The sequence below is a fragment of the Diplotaxodon limnothrissa genome, linkage group LG17, assembly GCF_057381915.1.
Source record: "Diplotaxodon limnothrissa isolate DT_005_m linkage group LG17, D_limnothrissa_male_GT1.1, whole genome shotgun sequence".
NCBI lineage: Eukaryota > Metazoa > Chordata > Actinopteri > Cichliformes > Cichlidae > Diplotaxodon > Diplotaxodon limnothrissa.
Genome location: NC_140612.1, coordinates 31,190,708 through 31,215,148, shown reverse-complemented (window position 1 = coordinate 31,215,148; position 24,441 = coordinate 31,190,708). Strand labels below are relative to the sequence as shown.

Genomic DNA, 24,441 nt, shown 5'->3' with positions numbered 1-24,441 from the left:
TTCAGCTTCGCATAACTCTGGGGGAACTTAGTCAGTTAACAGAAATGAATCACAAGACTGATGCCCCCCTCCCCCCCAAAAACATTCACTGTTCTTGAAATGGACTGTCGGTCTTGCCAGACATTTTGGGGTGCAAGTCCTGACAGCCAACATGTAGGGGTGACAATCTGGAGGAGCTGAGCCACTGCTCGCAATTATGATATCCTGAACATCTTGAAATATTTTTTCCAATATATCAGTTTTTAACTGTAAAAACAGGCATGTACGTGTTTCCAAATGAAACTTAAATATTAAAAACAATGATATTTTGGATAAAACTACAAACATGGCCATTTATGGTGACGTTTGGGTCGCACATAATATGACGTCATTCGCGGAGGGATCCCTGTGTCGGAACCATGGTCATATCGTTGAGAGGCAGTGAACGGCAGAGGTCTAGAGACAGCTCAGCTACTCATTAGGGCAGAGATACGTTGAAGTGGGAAGACGTCTCGCTGCGAGCATTTCTGGAGGCAAATGTTAACTTTCGGATAGTACCGTTTGCTAGACTATCTAGCGTTCCGGGTGGCTAGCTTTCAGCTTTCTCACGGGTGTTCTGCGGTGGAAGAAGCAAAAATGTCGTCTCCAAGTCCGGGTAAAAGGCGAATGGATACCGATGTGGTGAAACTGTATCCTTTCTGAACATAAACAACAGTCTCTCAATCGCTATCTGGTCAGCTATGTGCTGAACAGTTTGTCAACGTTATATGAGTGAACTCTATTGGTGCTGCTTGTTTTTCTTGAAACCCCCCTCAAGCAGAAAATGCTTTCACAGTGAATGACTGGTGTTTTGTGTAAACAACATTTTGCTAGCAAAGCCAAGTGTTAGCTAATTCTGTCCTGCGAACCTTCAGTCGCTTATCGGGACAGCTGTATTAGCTAATCAGATCGGTCACAGGTCCTTCCGGCATTTTTTTTCCATCGCAATATTATTTCTTTGTAACTAACATTAGCTGTCTAGAGCTTGCTCTCCAGCTCTGAAAATTACTGCAATGTCCGCACAGACGCCGACGTTTTTCTCCTTATACAGAAATGTTTTGCTACACCACCAACAGATGTAGCAGAGGTAGACTACCTAAAACACCTTGTGGCAATTTGGTTTCTTTGTTCACTCCTCTGTTTTATGACGGGAATCAAACTCAAACTGCCCCTTTCACACGCTTACACAGAACCTTGTTTACATAACGTAAGCCCAACTGAAAACGCTGCTGCTTTTGTTCTAGTCGCAAGACGTTGGCGTTATTGCTGCGTGTATAGCGATCTGGGTTTACCTAGCTTTGCTTTGTAACCCCACTAAGGGTTTGGTATGTGTGTTATTGGATCTACCACTTGACAAGAAGACCTGCAACGAGCGTTGTTGAACTGGCGTGCTAGTCAGTTGGTTAATTTCAGCATCAAAATGGCCACCTGATCAGTGTCTCTCACTGTACTTCAGTGTCAACAGGCAAATGCATGCAGTACTAACTTGTCTCATTTTCGATGGGTGTTAACGTGTAGTTTTGGACATACTGGATCTGGAACTGAGTGTGGCAGCTGTTACGTGGTACAGCAGGTGTCAAGTCCCCTACAGTCATTTTCACTGTGGAATGTTTGAACTTTTTGGCAGCATCTAGTGTGTTCTGCTTTTCAAGTCGTCGTCACCATGTTTACTCTTGCACCGCTGCTTTATTTGTTTAGCTTCACTCAGGGATGACAGAAGCAGTTATAAAAGTGAATCATAACGTCAGATTTCCAGTCCATGCAATGTTCCAGAAGGAACAGTATGAACAAGTAGTTTTGTTTTTGTCCCAGAACAGTGGAAGCCAGCTTAATGATTGGGTAGCCTGTTACTAGCCGGAAACCACATGAGGGAGGGACTTAGAACAGCTGATATGGGGTTAGAAGTGGGCTGGTCAGAATTAAACCAAAAACAAGTAGAAGTTACCCCAACAGCTTCAAACTAATAGTTTTAAAATTAAAATATTGACAGTGTGTTGTTTGTTTTGTTTTTGTTTTCAAGCTTGGGCTTAATTTAATTATTTCTGACCAATAATATATAACTCTTTGAATATAGCATTATATTTTTCTTTTTTTCTTTTTTACTGCAGTAAGAGATTGGTGATGAGTATGTAAAGTTTATTCTTCCCCCGCTCGACACCATTTATGTGTAAGGTGTAGCAACTGTGACAGGGTGCTGAAACGGACAGAACAAGAGTTGTAAAGGTTGTAGTGTGGACACCCACACACAAAGCATTGGAGTGTAGTAAAACCCCTCTCCTTCTTGAGCTACTTCACTGACAGGCAAGAGCAGGTTTGCTAAATACCGCCTGCTCAGTTTTGTACAGTGGCCTGAGTGTTTAAACATACCATCCAAGACTAGTGGTCAGCAAGTGTTAAGAATGACAGCTATGTGTGTTTTAAATGTAGATCTTAAAGAGTTGGATTTGATCTTGAGCGGGCAGGTCTCCAGATTCTAGTAGGCCCTTCTTCTAAACTATCAATAAGAACCTGTTTCTGTGCTTGCTATCAATGCATCTCCCCCTAGTGTAACCAAAACCTGAAACTCACACTGGCTTTTAGACAGACGCAGGTTCTGAGAGGCCTTGTGCATTAATTTGCTTTGGCCACCGGAGAGCTGTGAATCTAGAACGGAGGCCGTGCGGGAATTCGTGAAAATGAATGTCAGAATGACCTTAACATGTAGCACCACTCAGTTAAGCTTTGTCCCAAGCCAGCCAATACTCTGCAGCCTGCTTTTATATGCTAGTACTCACTACTCTTTGTACAATTCTGTGAAATATTGATAGAGAAGACATTAAGCGTTAGTGTACAGTGACTTTCCACTGTAATACGTCTTCCTGCTAGTTCGTTCCCTCCTATACAATATGAGACAATATTTATTGACCGCTTCTTGACAGACTGGATTTCTTAAACATTAAATTAACATTAATTTCCTATCATCTGCATAACCTCTTGACATTTGGTATTCTGTCTTGGTCTCGGTTGGGCTGATTTTGATGTCGAACACAATGTTCTTGAAGGAGCTTAGCACAGTGTGTCACTTCTAAGAGCTTTACATTCAGCCTGTTGTGTGGGATTGACTGCACATATTGTGTAGGAAGTTGTGCTGTTATTTGCATATAATTTTTTATTGGTCTTGATGTTTTACAAAGACTTTCAGGTGGAAAGCTCCTGGAATTTGAGAACAGGTGAATTACATAGCACTAAGCCTATTGTGCGTGCTAAAACAGGTCATTTTAACAAGGCTCTTATTATTGACTTCTCTCGCTTTTGCTTGGCATATAATTGACCAACAATAAGACTTGGACATCTTTATGTGTGACAATTCTAATTTATCTAATGTAATTGTTACAAAATTGGTCTTTCAGTTAACACACTGCAAAATTGTTTATTTAATTAAAAATGGGAAAACCAACAGAGAAGAGTTTTAAAATGTCTCTTCTCTAGGTGCTAAAAATGTAATTAATATGAGATGTAAAGACTTGAGGTGTATATTCTGCTGTAAATAAAATTTCGCTCTATCAGAGGGGATGTTTGGACATCTGATGTCCTCAAAATGACATCCCAGCTGTACTTTTCAACCTTTGAGTTCCTGCTGAAAGGGCTCTCTGGAGCATGGCCACCAGCAATTTTTATTCAAGTCTGCTAAGAGTTGCGCAGAGGGGTGTCAGAGGCTTTAATCTGCTCCAGTATTCATCATAATACCTCATGTCAACATTAGCATATACCTCCTTTTATATTGATAAAGGTGTTGCACATCACACCTCTCAACTTGCAGTTTTCAAGGAGAGTTCACATTTTTAGACTTTTTTAAATTATTTTTTAAAAGTAACATTTTACGCAGCAGTCAACCTTTCGCAATCTGATTTATTCACTTGTCCAGATTCATGGGACATTTTTGATTGTCCTCTCCAAAGCATCCCTCCTCCCTTGCTAAGTGTAATACCAATCCTGAGCTTTATCTCCTCTCTGCTTAGTTTTTTTTGGCCCATTGTGCCCATGTAGAATGACATCCGGACAGCATCAGCGGTAGGTTCTTTTGTGTTTCCCATTTAGAGAAGCCCCTGTGACCCACCCCTCCCTCTCTACCTCCTGCTGCTGCGTCAGGCCATGTCGCACAGTCACGGGCAGCTAAACTGCACTCAGTGCTATTATTGCTGGACTGAACTAACTAGATGCAGTTTATTGTAGGGAAGGAGCCAGCAGTTGTATGCTCTTTCCTGACTGATTAAATGGAAGGCACAATGAACCCATGAGCAAAATGTGGAATGCCCTGGTCTGATGAGGAAGTTGCATAAGCTACCAGCATGCTTTGTTACTGGGCTGGAATAACTACACAGTAGTTGACACAAAGAAGTTCATAGAAAACTTGCTAACTTCAATTTTATTTTCATTGTGGTTGCAAGATAATGTGACGTGCTGTAGGTATAAAAAGTGTAAAGCACAGTTGTCCTTTGCCTCAGTTACTCACCATACTATTACTCCCACAGGCAAAATATCTGAAAGCATACAAAAAAATCGAATTGAATTTAAAATTCGGTTAAATATAAGTCTTGTCAAGATTTTGTGGGTGTTGAACCGCATGCATGATGCTGTCAGTTGACACAGTTTTTATTATCTTTATTTACATTTGGTGCATAACTTTGCTTGTGTCACTGCAGGCGTGTTTAAAACATATCATCCAACCGAGCTCCTGCTTTTTATCGTTTTTAGGACTTTGTGAATGAATGCAAGGTAACAAAGTCAATTGTGTATGAGGCCCCTACTATTCAGGAGGTGCCACACTGATTGACAGTCCTGTTTTGGGGGTCCAGGAGCAAGGCATCGCTGACAGTAGGGTGTTTGAGGCCCTCACTGTTAATCCCATAGTGCATACAGCGAAGCTTCCTGCACGCATGGCTGCGTTCCCTTGGAAAAACAGATGGACTGAAGTTCCTCTCTTTGTTTCGCATGATTTTTTTTTTTTTTTTTTTTTTCCCTCCCCTAGCATTTGGGAGTTCAGCCTGGCTCTGTCACTCACATGCAGAGGTGCTTTAGTGTGGAAAATCAAAGGAGTGACAATGGGGTAACTAAGTTTGGTCATGTAGGCCAGAGCCGCTGGATCTGCCTATTTAAATGTTGCAGTAAAACCACTGCAGCTTTTATTTGCTTGAAATTAACCTGCATATAAAGTAAAAGGCCCTTATCAAAAAAATGCAACCTATACTTACACACCCTATACTTGCCTCACTGTGCTAATCTGCTGCTGTTCATTTCTCATCTGTGTCAAGTTGATAAAATTAACCCCGCGTGTTTCTCTAATTAAAGCGAATTTCACCATAGCCATTTCCTGAAAATGTCTCTTGAGTTTTTTTGTGTTTTTCTCTGTACAATAAGCAGCACATCTTGTTTATTAGATTTTCTCATTAGACTGCTGCTTCAGATCCAGGCCATTGTTTTTCTTGCACTGGCTCAGTTTTGTGTTAATGATCAACTCATTTGTATGTGCATGCACGTAGCTCAAATGCACGTGCGCACACACAGACTCTGTCACTACTGCTGTAAATTGACTGTTGTTTTAGTGAAGGGCTGAGAGGAGGAGCAGCTGAAGGATTCACATTTGATTGCAGTGGGTGGGCTCTCATCTCTCACCAGTGAAGACAAAGAACTTAGTCTGCTCAATTCTGAGCTCCTCTGGCTCTCACACTGGGAGGTAGCCATTGGTATATTGAGACTTGCATCTGATGAAAACTAAATCTGCATTGCAAAGTGAATAATACATTTGGCTAACTCTTGCATGTTGAGCTGGCTATTTACGGTTTATTACTAAATGAGTAAGGGTAAAAAAAAAAAAGAGCTTTTCAATTTTGCTGCAAGTGCAAGTTGTTGTCTTGTGCAGATGGCTTTTACATCTGGTGAAATTTGAAATCTGTATTATGTTTAAAAGGTTTGCCCAAGGTTTATTATTCTCAGGAGCAATGATTGTGCATATTTGAGAAAGCAGTCCTATTAAATGTGTAAAATTATAGACTGTGGATCTTTGAAGCAGAAATAAAACAGACATATTTATTTTTAATTTATTTCCCATCCACCTTCCAGTGAGTGCGCCGCTTAACAGTACCAGACATTTACAATCGGATTTCAGTTGAGTCAGGCCTTTGGGGGCATATGTCCATTGATATGTAAAGCCTGCTGCAAGATTTTCTTTTGCACAGGCCCCACACACCGGTCCTCCATCAGCATTCAGACTCTTTATGTCTCAGAAGGAGCCGGAGCTGATTCTAAAACAGACAGCTTAAGCCCAGCTTTGCTGAATAACACCACACTTGAGATTTAAACAACAAAAAAAAAGCAAAGGATAGCCATTTCCATTCAGCATTTCCAACATGCTCATTTTGTGGTGGGTGTAAAAGAATGCTTCTTTGTTTTTCTAAAGCACAACTAGACCTGCACCTGTCCAAGGTACAACCTGTTACCATTGAGCAGATGTACCTTTTGCATTGTTTAGCCTTTTAAATGTGAATTAACCATTTCCCCCTGTCTTTTAATTATTTTTTTTTTGTAGCTGTGTTATCTATAAAATTTTACAGTGTAAAATAGATCACCATATGGCCATGAGTTAAATGGTTGTCTTTTTTCATGAGTTAAATGGTTGTCTTTTTTCAGTTAGTAACACAGACGGAATATTTAGTCTGATTATATCATGTAAAAAATTAACTTTTGAATATAAAATATTAAATTCAGAAGCATGTAGATGTTTGCTGCCACCCAAAGGTGCTGTACTTGCAAGAAGCACATATTAGCATGTGAAAATAACTATAGAGTAGTAAAGTATAGTGTGCAGCTTAAGAAATAGTGACATATTTTATCCATAGCAGGAATGCAGTTCACTAAACGTTTTGACATCTGGTATTAGTAACAACCATCTTCATTTACCATAATTATCAATCATCGTCTTTGCTCCCAAAGAGCCAGCTTATTTTGATTGTTATTTAAGCAGAGAGATAGGTAAGCTAACATAGCTTTTTTTTTTTTTTTCCAAGTGCTCTGGTGGAGTGAGCCATAATGCTGTTGTGGTATATTCTGGCTTTCTGCATTTGTCTAGAAAGGGGGTTAAAAATGCCCAATAATAAAGTGGAGAAACTATGCAAAAAAAAAATAAAAATGGCACTGAGAGAAGGTGAGGGACACAGAGATTCCTTCTATTCTTAGTGAGATGTTGGAAAGACATGAAATAAGCAGAAGGCTAACCTATCTGCTTCCACATTACTGATGTAGTTTGAAACAAATTATCAGTAACATTGTAGCACCAGAGGTTTTTACCTACAGCATTCACAGTTTCAGGAACAATTTGAATCAAAATGAATTTGGTGTAAATCAAATTCTCATATTAGTAAAATCCTTTGTTTACTCTTTAATTTATGTTGCTGTTGTTCTGATTCACTGTGTACTTCAGTTCCCCGTTGTGTACCTTGCAATCTTTGTAACGTGGTGAGCAGAGTCTGCCTCAGTGCACAAGCGTGGAAGCATATTTGCTGGCATTTCTGGTGTATATCACTACAGGATTGTTTAAGTAGTGGATGATGATGATGATGATGATGATGATAATAATAATAATTTGATTTGATTTGACTTTTTTTGTTTGGCTTGTTTTACTTTGCAGACACTCTGAAGAACTCTTACTTAAAGTCCTCTGCATTGGATTAGATTTAACGGAGAGTTCATGTCATTTTATGAGCCAGTAAAGCAACTGGCAAGTTTACATATTATATAGATTAATTATTTACATCTTGTTAGATATAAACAGAACCACTGTCGTATCACTCTTGTAAATACAAGGGTGGGTTTGAGCCATCTGTAGACTAGTTGAATTGCAGCTGCAGGCTTGATTCTGTTCTCATTTTCATTCCTCTTTAGCTGACCATGTATTCACAGGATTATCTGTCTACAGAGTCGATGAGCTGGGGTTTAGTTTTTTTTTTTGTTTTTTTTTTGTTGTTGTTTGTATTTTAATTTTAGTTTTGTTTTTTCAGGCTGCAAATCCCCATTAACACCAAGCTACATTTGTTTTTTTTGTTTTTGTGTTTTTTTTTGTTTTTTAAATTTGTCTTTTCTTAATTAGCAATATCGGAAAATGCCCTACTTGGGGAAAGTGTTTACTTCAGGGTAAGAGGGAGACTGTAGGTCAGTGAGGTTTTGTGATGATGACTGCAAGGGGAGAACAATGTTTGTTTGGTGTGGAGTTGATTAAATCACTCTCTCTCAGAAACACCCTGCCTATCACTCGCTCTGCCTGCAGTGGCAGGATGGTTGCTGTGCTACAGTAGCTTCCTCTGTTTTCAGGCAGAGTGTAGTGGAGGTCACACAGTAATCTTGCTCGGCTCGGCGCGGTGCAGTAATACATACAATGTTGAATGCACAAACACATCCAGATTTAAACACAGGATTGGACTTTAGCAGGAACAATCCACATGTACAGATAAAGTTGTATGCTGGCAGAGATTTTCAAAGAAGTAAACACTCATGGTCTCACGTGCTCACATGCATAATTCATGTCTCTCAATCCATTTTTAAACAGGAGGAACAGTCTTGTTGGTCACATTGACTTTGTTGTCTGTTTCTGTGTTTTTGTCTGTTTTTCTGCAAATTGCAGCTTGTATTCATAGAAATAATAGTTTTCTACATCAATGGTTAATGGGTGTGAATGTGTGTTTCTTTTGGTCGTTTATATTTGTCTCTCGGTGTAGGAAGCCTACCTATTGCATACACCCTGAGGGCAGCTGCTATATTTCCTGCCTTTCATCTCCAAGGCCTTTGATTGTATATTTTTTGCTACAGTCTGTGTGTGAGGGAGTGAAAGTAAAATAGAGATGACTTTCTTAGAGTTCCTCATCTCCAAACACAGAAATATAAATATGGTACTCTCTTTCTAAGTTGTAAGTTTTTCATTGAAAAGGGAATTTGTAGCTTGATATCTTTCACTTTACTACTTTACATCTTGCCTCTGAACCTTTCGCTTCAACAATTTTCTATAATTTTTACCACATTCCGAAGTCAGATTCTTACCTAATGATAAGGAGGAATTTTAGGACAATCATTCATTTCTTCTAGTGCTGTGTCATATCCTTCGTGGTAATACCAGTCTAAATTTTGAAGTTATATAAAGGTGTAATATCGCTATAGCATTGCCATGTTAGGTTTCCTTGTATGCACAACAGCTGGATGAGCCTGGACATGTCTGAGAGCAAGGGCTACAGTGGTGTGAAAAGGTGTTTGCCCCTTCCTGATTTTCTGTTTTAACTGTTTGTCACATTTAAACGTTTCAGAGCATCAAACACATTCAAATAATAGACAAAGATAACACAAGATGGCACAAAATGCAATTTCTTAGTATTAAGGGGGGGTGAAAGCCCTACATGGCCCTGTGTGGAAAAAATGACCCCTAAATCTAATGACTGGTTGGGCCACTATAGCTGCTATCTTTTTCAGCGCTATGAAGGAATTTTATCCTACTTGTCTGTGCAGAATTGTTGTAATTCAGCCACATTGTAGGGTTTTCGAGCCCGAACTGCCTTTTTAAGGTCATGCCACGGCATCTCAATCGGCTTCAAGTCAAAACGTTGTCTGGGCCACTCCAAAATTTGTTTTTTGTTTTTCTTAAGCTATTCAGAGGTGGAATTGCTGGTGTGTTTTGGATCATTTTCCTGCTGCAGAACCCAAAGTCCACTTCAGCTTGAGGTCAGAAACAGATAGTCGGACATTTTCCTTCAAGATGTTTTGGTATACAGCAGAATTCAGGTTCCATTTACCACAGCAGGTCTTCCGGGTCCTGAGGCGGCAAAACATCACACCAGACCATCACACTACCACCACTGTATTTTGCTGTTGGTATGATGATGATGATGATGATTTTCTGAAATGCTGTGTTACTTTTATGCCAGATGTAAGGGGACATGCACCTTCCAAAAAGTTCAACTTTTTTCTCGTCAGTCGAGAGACTATTTTCTCAAAAGTCTTGAGGATCATCAAGACGTTGTCTGGCAAAACTGAGATGAGCCTTTATGTTCTTTTTGGTCAGTGCTTTTTGTCTTGGACCTCTGCCATGCAGCCATTTTTGCCCAGTCTCTTTCTTATGGTGGAGTCCTGAACACTGATCTTAACTGAAGCAAGAGAAGCCCGCGGTTCTTTGGATGTTGTTCTGGGGTCTTTTGTGACCTCCTGAATGAGATGTTGACTCCAGGGAAGCTTCACCACTGTTCCAAGTCTTCTGCATTTGTGTATAATGCAGTGGTGGGCAACTCCAGGTCTCGAGGCAGGTTTTAGATCTCACCCTGGGTCAACACATTTGAATCAAATGGTTAGTTCATTACCAGGCCTCTGGAAAACGTCAAGACATGTTGAGGAGGTAATTTAATCATTTGAATCAGCTATGTTGGATCAAGGACGCATCTAATACTGACCCTCGAGGCCTAGAGTTGCCCACCCCTGGTATAATGGCTCTCACCGTGGTTCACTGGAGTCCCAAAGCCTTAGATATGGCTTTGTAACCCTTTCCAGACTGATAGGTGTCAGTGACCTTGTTTCTCAGGTGCTTCTTTAGATCATTGCATGATGTGTTGCTTTTCACCTTTATCAATGAAACCATAATTTAAAAACTGCATTTTGTATTTACTGTTTAGCTTTGTCTAATGTTAAAATTAGTTTGATGATCTGAAACATGTAAGTGTGACAAATATGCAAAACACTAAGAAATAAGGAAGGAGGCAAACACTTTTTCACACCACTGTATGTGTTAGCCTCCATCAAAGATTTAACATCTAAAAGAGACCACCTTCAACATCCTCCAACAAAGCACAGCGCTTTACTAAATATGCAAGAAAACTGCGTCTGCTACATGTTTCTGCTCTTGAGACAAAAACACACACCAGGCTACAAAGGTAGAGATACGTGCACCTGTTCATCTGTGGCGCAATAATAAAATGACTCAACAGAGCATTGCTAGCAGCTACAATGGCTAGCTGTCCATATGACAGGCAGAACAAATGGTGGATGGAAATCATTAGTGTGATTGCATGGTGGAAAATTAGGACTTAAAGCAACATCCCAGGTACAAAATATTTTTCAGTCTTATGGGGGAGGGGGATTGTTCTAGAAAATGTTATTATAGATTGATTAACACCCAAGTCTTTAGACTTGCTGCTGCTTTAGTCTTTCGATCTCCAATAGCAGGTTTTATATGCCATTCGTTTACAGGTAAGGGCACATCTAAACTTCCAAACTCTCCGACTCTCGTTTGTGCTTGTGGTCGAGTTGTTGTTGCAGAGGATCGCATACTTTTTCTAGCCTGGCATGTTGATGACGTGGAAGGTAAAACAGTGTGCATGTTATTAGCTTAGTCAGATTGCATGTGATTTATAATTCTGACTTGGATGAAGCTCAAGTCACAGTTTATGTAATTAAGGCTGAAATCTTGGTAGTTTCAGGCAAAACTGTAAATAACTGACCTGTGCAGTCAGTTTGATCGTTTGATTTGATTGCACGTCATTGTCCTTTGATGCAATACATGAATTGGATCAGATGAATGGAATTGGCTTTTCCTCGACCCCTGCTGTTCAAAAACGGCAAGAGACAGGAACATGCTTTGAAAATAGCCAGTGCCTCCCATCACTAGATCAACAACTGCTGTCTCCAAGAGCGAAATGTTTGAGCATATTTGACGCCACATTGTTTGACAGTATGCTGTTTATGATTCTCCGTCGTGTTTGTTTTCTGTACTTGGAACGAGGCTGGTTGCGAGGGGATATTTTGATCCTGGGTCAGGCAGGGATAGAGGCCTGAATGGACCAGAAAGAAAACAAGACATGTCTAGACCACAACTGTAAATGCTATTTACTGCATATTTTTACATCTAGGTATTTAAAATGTGTTTTATAGGCTACAGAAGAAATATCAGGACAACATTGACCTTAGTCCTGGAGTAACAAGGTAATTGTTAGTCTGAGAGGAGCTCTTTTGTACCTTTTTTTTAATTTATTTATTTTATTACTTTTTTCATGTCTAACACTGTGTTATTAAAGAGTGAGCTGGCATGTTGAAGTCAGTATATCCTTATAATAAAGTCTGGTAGTGAAGGAATTTAGGTTACAGTTCAAGGCTTTCTGTTATCTGTGTGGATTTATGTATGTTCTCCTAGCTTGATTGGGCTCCGTGTGTTGGATTATATTTATTGACTTACCTGTTTATGTGATTTTAACTATATAAATCCAAGGTCAAGGGTTGGACAGGCGATCTTTGCGTGGGGGTGAGATAAGTAATGATATAACTCTGTAGTTAATTGTCCTTTTTCCATTAATTCTGTTTGGGTATTTGGGATTACCCATGCTGGGTGACAAATTATTTAGTTATATTTTAGTTCCCCTTTTATCAGCTTATTTATTTTAGCACTTCATATTATAACCTTTTAAGATGAGGTGCAACATTTAAGTGTGTTGCACTTTTACACTGCATGCTTATACCTTTAGAGCCTTTTGTGATCCAAGTGTGTTTTACCGTGTTTTCAAGATGTTAAAGATACAAAGTATCTCATGTTACAACTAAATGCACCCAAATCAGTCACATGTTCTTAAAGGGATACACATGTAAATGTTGCAGAGGTTCTATTTTCTCAGTGTTTCTGTGCTTGTTGACATTGTTTATTCGACTTATTTGCCAAATCTGAACACAGTCGACTTCAACAAACCAAAAACAAATCTAGAGTTGAGCTCAGTTAAGCTAGTAAGTTGGTTGGCTGTGTTTTTCACATTCCATCTCAATCCATCAAACAGTTGGGGAATTTACAACTTCCCTCTGTTCTTACAGACATGCCAAATTCCTTTTCTGTAGTGTGAGAACATTGTCAACAGAGACCTATAGTTATTTATTGGGTAGAAAAGGCTATTGGGTTAGACCAGACAGATGGAAAGAATCACATCGAAGTGATATTAGTTTTGAGCTTGTGTCTGAGAGAGATTCTTCTTTGAAATTCTTCTTTCCTTCATCTTTAGGTTAACTGAATCAATCAGTGGGTCAAGTGTACTCTACACGTTAGCCTTTTTAGCCTAAATTAAAAAGCTGGAATTCATATTGCATTCATGTGAACCATATTTTTTTTCTTTTAATTTTCGAATAGAAAGTATAACCGCAGTGATTGAAATTCAAATCGAGCTTGGTCTGGGTGAAGCTGCTGCTGACAGATGCTGAAACTGGGTGAATCTGTGGCTACATGTGACTGCTGTTTCCTTATTAGATGAAAACTGATAGATTTTAGTTGGATGAAAGCAAGTTACATGTCAGTGGTGTCTGTTAGCATTATCTTACTCTATGAGATATTAAACGTACTCAACAGTTTAATATTTATAGGCCATCAGGACCCTTACATTTGCATTTCTATTTTGTAATTTAGGTAAGTGTGACATCATATAGCAGGGTCGATTTTTCGCTGCCTTCCTAGTTAGACTGGCCAGTTTCAGTCAGTGTGCAGTGTAGTTACTGTTGTTTTAGCCCCATAATTCGCTTATCACCCACCACACCTCACGGTTTCTGTTTCATACCACAACACACACAGTCTGTATCGTCCTGTTCCTTGTCACTGCTGCCTTGTCTTATATAGCTTTTAGATGTGTAAATGCCCTTTTTAGATAAAGAGCAGAACTAGAATAAAATGAGGAATTATGCGAGTGTGAGGACTGAAATATGATGCAGGAGTTGTTTCTTTAGGCACTGGGCTTGTTTATGTTTTCCTAGTGACCTTTAGATGAGTATTTAGTTTGCCTTGGATTTTGCATCGGAGACCCTCATAATGCTTACTTGACTCCAGTGCGAGTCAGAACAGAGAGGTTCCTCTTCTGTCTGAAATAGACACATTTCCTTGTTGAAGCCAGGGATTCAATCTGCTCCTAGCAGTCTCTACCAGAACTTAAAATAACCTTCAGTTTGATTTAACCCTTTGGGGTCAGTGATGCTGCTAATTAGATCCACACTAAATCAGGATCAACAAGACAGCTGCTTCTGTTCGCTGTGGAAAACGGTGATTCATGTTTTTATTATGATCTCCTTTGGTCACATTTAGGCAAAGTGATTTCTTTTTGGTTTTGTAAAAACAGCGGTGATTCAGAATGCTTAGTGTGATAATGACTATTTCTTCTTTTTTTTTTCTTTTTTTTAAACTTTATTTATGTTATAATTATAGCTATGACTGGAGTAGCAAATGAAAACACAGGCTGTTTTTCTTTACTAACACCTTTCTTTTAAAAAACAAACAAACCTGGCTCATGGTAAAAACAGGAAATCATTGTTTTTGCAAATATTTGTAAATGAAACTTCAGACAACACATCAAATGTATACATATTGTTTTAGTTTGATCCCAGAAACAAGTTTAGGCTGAAAACATTGAGCTGGGATGCTAAAAATACATCTTATCTCAAACATCTCATAGCTAATTGGGCTCATTAGTGACATGACTTGGTATAAAAAGCATCCCATGGAGGTTTTCACCACTGTATGAAAGACTCCCTGGGAGCATTAGTGCAGCTCACATGGGTAGCTTTCACATCTATGAAGGCACCAATAATGCTCAACAATATATATAGTTTTTTCAGCTATATATGATACTATAGAAACCTCCTTTTCTGATATTACCAGTACAGTATTAACTGTATATTTTGGACTCTTAGGCTGTCGGCTCCATTAGTTACAACTATGAGAAGTGACTAAAATTAGCATTTCAGTTTGTAGACATGCGTACAGTGAGTACTGTTTTGTCAGAAGTATGTGTGGTAATATCAAGTTCTAGAAAGCCAAGGTGCTCATGGAGAGTGACACATGGAAAAGAGACTTGGAATAGTTAGCAGATGAAGGATGGGTGAACACTTCAGTCAGCATCCTGATGTTAATTCAGTGTCCCGAGGGGCATGGCATTGAGCTATTAGTTGCAATAGATAACGCCTCTCCAGGATTATGGATTAAAACAATTAAGTTATTATTATTTGTCAAAAGCTGTCATTCCTCTGTTTAGTCTTCATAATTCACAGTGATACAGACAATCATGTCAGGTAGGAGAGAGGAAACCGGGCAGGTTATTCTTGTGCATTTGTCTACCATGCAGGAAAATATGTGATGATACAGGAAGCAACCACAGCTCACTGACTGTTTCTACAGAAGCCAAACGATAGAATCAGTCCTGCAGTTCTTTGTTTGTTTATGTGTATGCTTTTCGTGAAGCAATCCTCCTTAACTGTCCTACAGCATCGAGAGCAAGCATGAAGTCACCATCCTCAGTGGACTCAATGAATTTGTAGTGAAGTTTTTTGGACCACAAGGAAGTAAGATTTTCTTCTTTCAGTTTTTTTGTTTTGTTTTTTCTCATTCCACAGACATTTTGAATATTGCTGCTGAGACCTTATTCAGTAACATGTTCTAAAATAATTAAGGGGTTATCCAGGGTACCTTTTTTTTCCCTTGAATGCAGTGCTATTAAGCAAGCATTTTAATGTATTTTAAACCAGCTATTAACATGAATGCCATCGCCATAAAAACAAATGAGATGTTAAGATTGATTTACAGAGCATGAAGTGACAGTAAATGTGGTTGTGAGAGCAGCCGCTGCAGGAGTGTCAGTCTCTTTGTTTAGAACATAAAGTGCTTTTTCACAGCAGGCAAGAAACGCAAAACGCAAAACTAGAGCTGAGGCCACGAAGTGTAAAACGGAAAGGAGCTAGGCTTGAACAGGCTTGAGGGGAATTTGGATGAGGAGTGTGGCCTCATCAGCAGGAAATACTTCTTTCATATGCTACTTGTAACATCTGTCACACTAAAACCACTGTCACTTACGCATCAGCAAAGAGGGGAAGTGTGTGTTTGACCCTGTTTATGTTGCCTCGAAACAATGCCAAATAAAGGGGAACTGTTGTCCCCATTGCTGATCAACCGTCATGTGCGTTATCTGTCATGTATGTGCTTCTCAGTTTCAGCACAGCACACGAGGGTCCTGTTACACACAGCTATTCTGGGCAAGCACCAAACACCCCCGCAAAATCCGAGTCGCTTCCTCTTTGATGTCAGTGTATTATTTGAAGTGATTTGGAAGTAAAGATTTCTCCTGGGCTGAAGTGCATTACTGCATAAAATGACAGATACGTGATGAGGGAAGCTCATGTGTAGCAGAGAAAATTGATTATAACACTGTTTTTAAATCCATTTAAATACACGAAGGGTGGAAGATGATGTTGAAGCGAATAAAAGTCTGTCGTCTGCACTCAGCTTTGTTCTTTTGTTATGTATTCTGTGTCCCCTCCTTATGTACAGCACCGTATGAGGGAGGCGTGTGGAAAGTGCGAGTAGATCTTCCTGATAAATACCCATTCAAATCACCATCAATAGGTATGAACTCTAACTCTACTTTACATCCAGACTTATTCATCTTTATTTTAGTTTTTAGCACTGTCCTAACTTATTCCATGTCTTTTTCAGGATTCATGAACAAGATTTTTCATCCCAACATTGATGAAGCGTAAGTTGCTGCACCATTTCAGACTATTAATGCAAGTATTGAAGCTCAAGAATTCATATTTGTATGTTGTCAAGTCTTGTTTTGAAAATGTTCATGTTAAAATGTGAAAAGGATTAACCTAACTCAGTTATAGCAGTGCCATTGGCCATCACGTTCATTTTATGATTGCTTAATGTTCACAGATGACAAAATTAACAGCTGAAAATGTTTGAGTTGTATTGAAAGGGCAGCAGGTAGAGTAGCTCATCTACCAATCGGAAGGTCGGTAGTTCAATCCCCGGCTCCTCTAGTGTGCATGTCGAAGTATCGTTTAGCAAGACACTGTACAACTGTGAGTTGCCCCAAGGTGCATCTATAAGAGTGCGAGTGTGTGAACATTAGGTTCAAAGCGCTTGTACAAAGATGAACAGTGGATTGGACTAGCTTTGAGTGGTCAAATAAAGAAGAAACGCACCATATAAGTACCAGTAATACTGTTTCACTGTGATTTCCAGTAATCTTTGGGCACCAGAAAATGATGGCAAAAAACAAACCAAAAAGAGAAGCAGAAAAATATTGGCCAAACTTGACCAAAAAATTCAGAATTGCTGTGTTTTTCTTTTGTTTTTCTTATGTTTGTAAGTACGTTTGTACCTGCTCGGTCAAGCTCTTTGCTTTTCTGAGTCCGTAAATCCACTGAACAGTCCATAAAGGTGAGCAGGAAAAACTTGTGCCTCCTCCCCATATGTGACAGTGTAGCGTTTCAAATACCAAAAATAGCAGGGCATCTAGGCTGTTCTCACCAGCAAATGATGGCAAGTTTAATAGAAACATTTTTATTAGCCAGTGGGTAAGGTCTGTAATAAGTGTATTTATATAACTGTTGATCTGTGGCTAGGAATATGTCAACAATAACAATCTAAAGCTTAAATTACTGAAACTTGACATTAACTTACACAGCAACTTGGTTTTAGTTATATATTTAGTAAGGACAGGCCGTTCTAGTCACATGATATTTCACAACTTTCAGAATTGACAGGAAATATACAGCTGAATGGCCACAGTTTGCTCAAAAGCTGCTGGGAAGTACACCTGTTGCATCTAATTTTGCATTTCTCTTAACAAACGTGAAGACATTTTCAAAACAGGATGGCTCTTTTGTAGAAAAAAGAAAAACTCTGCGTAGCAACATACACAGATTCGTCCTTGCCTGCCTTTGGCCTTTTAACCTGTAACTCTCTTTTCCCTCTGTTTCCCAGATCAGGAACGGTGTGCTTAGATGTCATCAACCAGACATGGACAGCCCTTTATGGTGAGTGACTACGCTCTGTGTCTGTATTGAGTTCCCTCTCTGAGGGTCGTGTGATTATGTGTGAAGAACTTGACAAAGTGCCATCCGCACAAAATAAATACTGGCAGCTCCTCTTTAGCAAATGGTGTACTGTTGCTCTTTAATCTACTTACTGTGCGGAAAAGTGAACACTAACAAGGTAATACTCTCAACCAGCAAGGTCAGAAAACAGTCACCTTCGACAAGAGTGAGTTATTATCTGTCAGCTGTGGAAGACATGCCCACATATACTTGATGGGAGCAATTATACTCAGTTACTTTCCCTCACTGTTGCTGGTCTCCCTGCTTCCCTGGCTTCCCCGTGCCCTTCTCTCAGTAAAATTCCCCATTAATTTCCCATAATATCCACTTCACAGGGTTAAAATAGCTGTTGAGTAGTATAAATGACTTTACTGTAATATACCTAGCAGATGTTCCAGCATCCCTTGGTATTTATTTTAGCTCATGTTCCTACTCGGGAGAATACTAAATGCTATTTACAGAACCAATAAAAATGAACTGAGAATTCATTCTGTCTTAATTATTTTCCAGCGAATGTTGTATTTGTGTGGATTACTGTAGGTTTTGTGTCGGATGTTTAAAAAAAAAACAATAACAACAAAACAAACCACACAGAAATAAGCCAAATGACAGGAATAGGCCAGTCAGCCAAGCATTGTGTAATGAGCCTATACAAAGGAAGAGGGAGCAAAAGCATTAGATTTAATCTTGTAAACACCAAAAACCATGGAAAAGAACTGGGGGAGTGTTTGCTTTCCTTACATAAATGGACCCAACAGTGACACCTAGGAGATGAAAGTGTCATCTCAGGTTTTGGACTCTCCCTCAGCTCTGAGAGAACTAGCTGAGAACTAGTGAAAAGCGGTGTTTTTTTTTTTTTGTTTCTTCCTGTGTGAGTTTATCAAGCTCAGAATTTTGAGTTAATGCCCAACTGACCCCTTTTAAATTAAGCTAAACTAAGCTATGATATGGTAACTCAACAAGAGCACCCAGATTTTTATTGGGCACATAACGGAATGACATTTCTTTACCAGGTTTATTCAGATTAGAGGTTACATTTACGAGTTGCCCGAAAATAACATCCATTAAATGAACAGCAGTTCATATTGGAGAGCTTTATAAGGTTACATGCTTTGGGGGCAAACCCTAAAACTGTCAACCTGGAGTTGGGGCAGTCCACTTTCCAAGGCAATGGTAGAGTATCCAGTGGGGAGACATGCACAATGAGAGTATTGGAGTTCTTAATAGCCAGTCAACAGCCAAACTGTGAAACACATAAACCTCTGGATTGTTGAATTAATGCATGCGCACATTAGAGCATCAGACCAGGCATCTCGAATCATTATTACAGTAAAAATGTAGGTAAGTGTACTTCTGTGTTTCTTGGTTTACCATATCTAATGTGAATTAGCTTTTTTGTTTTTTCCGAGGGCTTTGTTGGGATAAACCAGATTATGTTGGCAGTGTGGATTAATGAAGCTGCAGTGTTATGTAACTTTAAACATGAAGGATAGATCTGTAACTTGGAAAGGAAAACAAAATTCTAATAATTATTTGTAAAAAAATAAATTCTAAAGCGCCTTTTCTTTTCTTTTTCTTTTTTTTTTTTTAAATCAAGTTTTCCTGGTGACTCTACAACTTCAGTTCTAACCAGTAGGTTTCCTTTTGTGTTTTTCAGATTTGACCAACATCTTTGAGTCGTTCCTGCCCCAGCTGCTGGCCTACCCAAACCCCATCGATCCCCTGAACGGAGATGCAGCTGCTATGTACCTTCATCGGCCAGAGGAGTACAAGCAGAAAATCAAAGGTTCAACCTAATGAAAATATGTTACCTGCAGCAATCCATGTTTTTTGTATCCAGCAGAATATAAATTTGTAGAAGTATTTTCCTTTCAGGAGGTATTTTCCTTTTTATTGCAGACCAGCCAGCTCACCTTTTTAAATCTGTTTTCTCTATTTCTTCCGCAGAGTACATTCAGAAATATGCAACAGAGGAGGCTCTGAAGGAGCAGGAAGAGGGGGCAGGCGACTCTTCATCTGAAAGCTCCATGTCTGACTTCTCAGAAGACGAGGCCCAGGACATGGAGTTGTAGTAATAGGAGGGTTCCCCCATCCTGCCCCCCCTAACCCCCACAGAGACTATATTTGATTTCCTAACCATGAGAAAGCAGACTTATAATATTCATATTTAAACAAGTTGATTTTTTATTATTATTATTATTATTATTACTACTAAACAAGGATTTTTATGGATATATAGCCTTTGGTGTGTTTGACCTCCCCTCCCATTCTGTAGCTGTTTCTCCTCACACGCATCCACGTTCTCTGCCTGTCAGTCTGCTCATTTGTGTGGTGCGTCATCTAAGAAGCTTCCATGTGAACATCTGATTTCTCTACACAAATCCACTTCATAAAACTTCCCTTTTGACCTCAGCGACATATAATTTCCTTTCTTTTCCCATAATACCAGTTGACTCTGACCATTTTTGTTAGTTGGTCCCCATCAGATCAGGTTAGGTCTTACTTGCCCTCTCTGGTGTACGTCACCACATATTTGGGGGGGTTTGTTTTGTTTTTTTAAATGCACACACTGACACACAAGTGTCCGAGCACATTTTATATGAAGTGCAGTGCCAATAGACGCTAACAAATCAACCTGGAATACCTCTTAAGCATATCTCTTAAAACATATGAACAATATGAAATCGTTTTGGGGTTTTTTTATCATTCAGTTCAGATTCTACATGGACTGTTACATTACTCTTGCATTGCTCTTTGTTACTCTGTTGACCTGCAGCTGCCTGTATATGTTTGCTGACCTGTTTTAGCTGCTCTCCCTTTAAGTCAGCCTCCTTATGATTGGCTGCCCATGATAAACAGCAGGCGGAGCTTCTTGTGCTTCTAGCCAGAGCCGTGTACATCATGCAGAGCCAAGAGTAGGAAAACAAAAACGTATCAAAGCGAGCATTTAGAGCAGCCTTTTCATGTAATGTCCTCACTATGTGAAACTACTTGTTTAATTTGAGAATCCAACATAATGCATTATAAGCAACAATACTAAAGATCTGTTTTGTACAATGTATGCTAGCTGCACAAACTGCACATGTAAGGTCAGTGCACACAGGCAGTGAAGACAGAAGGTAGCTCTAATATAGGTTTTCTTTTGTGGGCATTCTGGTCAGACTCTCTTGGTATTTTGGGAACTAAAAATAGACCAGAGCTACACTTTAACCATCTGACCGTGCATGTGCATTTTATACTCCACATCAGGAGTCACCTCAAACACACAAGCACCAGACTGTCATTGTGAAGGGAGGTCTCTGTATTACAATCAGCTGTATATGTGTTTTTGAAACACATTTCTAGTAGTGTTATTGGTCCTAAGGAACTTTTCTGACTATATAAATATTTTTTAAAAGGAACAGCACTAAAGTCTGTTTTAATCTCAGTAAAAAAGCAACAAAAATGGTCATATGGTTACTGAGTGGATCTGAGTGAAATTTAAAAGTAATTTGTCCCCCTCCCTGTTGAGGTTAGTGTTGTATCAGTCTTCCTCACATTCCACTGTTACTCTGGATTTGCTCCGATGCATGCTCTCCATGTTGGTCTGACTGGTACGTAACCCCGGTGGTGTCGAGTGGACTGTCTGCTTACAAGGATCTCTTTTTGGATTACGAAATACGAGCCCTGTACATGATAACTAAACTGTACAGATCTGAGTTCCTAACTTTAAAATCAAACAAAGGAACACACCTTGTGTTATTCACTGTGGCGGGTGAAGATGTCCATCTATGATGCGTGGAAAGGAATTGCAGTCACATTTTTGAGTTTTGACACTTCTGTTTTTTTTTTTTTTGTTTGTTTTATTCCTTTCTCTACTTTAATTTTTCCCCCAGTTGGGGGGTGGTCAGCGCGCTTGGTTTGTTTTTTAATCTTTTTTTTTTTTTTTTTTTTTTTGTACAGCGTATACCTTGTACAGTAAAAAGACACCTCTCTGTAGCCTCATGAAAATTCAGTGTTAACCCAAAAACACTGACTTAGTGTTGCTCACGGAGGCTAACGCGGCAGACGGACTACCTAGAAAACCTTGAAATGTATTCACTTCGTAGATTGCAGTAAGAATCACTGGTCGCTTTGTGGCGGATTGTGGATCCCAAGTGAAAGATTGAAGGCAGAATTCCACTTGGGAGGTCACCTCATCACCTCTGATTTCGACTCCCTCTTCTGTGCCTCGTCATAAAAAGGAAGTCCACAAAAACCACGTCTTCAAAAAGCCATGAAGGTCATTCATTTAAAAATTAGAAAGGCACATCGCTTTAACCTACAGTCTTCTCCCGTTTCTGCGGTTTGATCCTGTACAATTTGTGATTCGACGTCTAAATTTTCAGTCTGTTGACAATTAAGGGAATTACCCAGGGCTGCGGATGGCATTAGGGTTTATTTGTGGTAATGTAGGATTGTTAGACTTGTATGGCTCAGGTTTGAAATTTAGTTGGGCTGTATCTTGGATAGTGAATAACATTTTCACCCAGGTGATACTGAAAGGATGGAAATCATGCTAATGTTTGTTGAGCAGTGTTTTTGACATGTCACGATAGTTAGTTTTACCGACTTCGACTAAACATTTGCTACATGGCTGTATTACAGATAGCGTTACATAGTTTGGTATACTTACCTGATAAAGCATCGATGCGTCATCTGATTCTTAGTCTGTTTTGTGGTTATATGTGAGATGCCCCATAAACATGCCTGCTTGTCATCGTCTTTCAGATTCAGAGTTGTACAGGGGTGTGTGTGTGAGTGTGAGAGAGATTTCAATCTAGGATGACCTGTAGTGAGCCTGATAGATCTAACTGTACTGAAATCTAAAGTGTGGTTCAGCCCTTTTCAAGACGTTGGGTTTTCTCTATAAGCATGATCTATAACATAGTTCTGTGCTCTTTCGAATGCAGACGTCTCCATGGTTTGTTTTTAATTCATCTGATCAGTTTGACCGCTTTGAACCCGGGATTGTTATTTCTTTAATCCGCCCTGAGGATGTTTTGAATGTCAGCTTGGGTTAGCTCTCGGCAGAGTTAACCTTTGCTATAGTTGACACATTCAAGGCAGTTGAAAGCAAAGTGAATGTTATACATTATTTTGTGGTGAGGTTTGTGATGCACATCAAAAGCTAAACCTTACCCATGGTGTGTGTGTGTGTGTGTGTTTGTATGTTTGTTTGTTTGTTTTCCCCCCCCATGCAGCAAAATAAAGAAAAAAGAAAAATTGTGTATTCGCACAGAGAGGGACCCACGTTTTTTGTTTGTTTTTTAGGGTTTTAAACTTGGTCCCTGTTGGTTGAGCTGTGGTTCAGCTACACTGATAAGAATTTCATGTTAAGGTTTTTTGGGGGGTTTTGTAACAAGCAACTCATAAATCTTGTTTTACTTGACATCTGTGCAGTATTGTACTAATAATGTACTAGATCCAAGGTGACAATTGTAATAAAAATGGCACATTATGTTGCAGCAGTGCTACAGGGAGTTAACAGCTAATTTTTATCTTCTTTTGTTTTGCCCACCCCCCCCTCCAAAAATCTTAAGCTTGGTTGTCAGGATTATTTGCAATAAATTGATGATATACTCAGCTGTGGCCTGGTGTTCCTCTGGTAAACAATCTTCTCAATGGCCAATCTTATTTTACTGATAGCTGCCTTTTTTAAAATTCGAGTTATCTTTAACTTAAGAACTAAAGAAGACATCCTAAAGCCAGTGAATGATTACACTTCCCACTGCAACTTGAATTCTAGAGTATTTCTTTAAAGATTGAAGCATTTTTATGTTCTTTTATTTCATATCCTTTTGGCTTGTTTCCCCATTCACTTCTTTCAGACAACAAGCTTGCAGGTTTAAACAGAGACTCCGCACATCTATATCATTGATGCTAGGATTCACAGAGCCTCACAATTGTGACTGTAAACCTGCACAGGAAGTCCAGAGCTGGGCTACAGTCTTGCAACTATAGCCACACTCCTCTCCCAGAACCTGCTGCATACAATAAGGATGAAGGATTTGAGTGAAGTGACTGGTCTATTCATCTGTAGACGAGACTCCCAAGGCCCTTTCTCTGTTTTATCAGCACAGCTGCAAAGAGCAGGAACCCTCATCCTGTAAAGTCACCTCCCCCATGTGTTGACTCCTCGAGCAGTTGCATGCTTCTGGTGTGGAGTCGAGGCTCACCTCCCATCCTGTCTTGTGCTTGTGTGGATTTGTTCCCTGCGCTGGCCGACTGCTGCCGTCAGGGGATTTAGCAGGCACACGCAGCATGGAAAACAGCAGTTTTGATTTAATAGAAACTATGTATTTGGTACCTAGTGTGTGATACTCAAGGGTTTAAAAGTCAAAAGGGTTTTGGATTTTTTTTGGTTTGTTTCAGTAAATCCATTCTTTGTTTTATTTTTTTTTCCACCTTCTCTGCCCTCATGTTTTATTTTGTTTTGTTTTTTTTTCTTTTTTTCTTTTCATTGTGAAGTGGGCATGCTTGTCAAAAATGACAGATGCTCTCTAT

The 24,441-nt window shown here is 39.4% G+C and overlaps 1 protein-coding gene across 1 annotated transcript; it reads left to right on the top strand.

The window, feature by feature from the left end:
• The first annotated feature begins 401 nt into the window (after positions 1-401).
• Positions 402-24,441, top strand: ube2h (ubiquitin-conjugating enzyme E2H (UBC8 homolog, yeast)). Its single transcript, XM_085375922.1, has 7 exons — positions 402-668; positions 15,302-15,378; positions 16,361-16,435; positions 16,526-16,565; positions 17,804-17,856; positions 19,574-19,702; positions 19,864-24,441. Exons 1-7 carry the CDS (start codon positions 616-618, stop codon positions 19,986-19,988), a joined length of 552 nt encoding a protein of 183 aa, XP_085232048.1. The 5' UTR covers positions 402-615; the 3' UTR covers positions 19,989-24,441.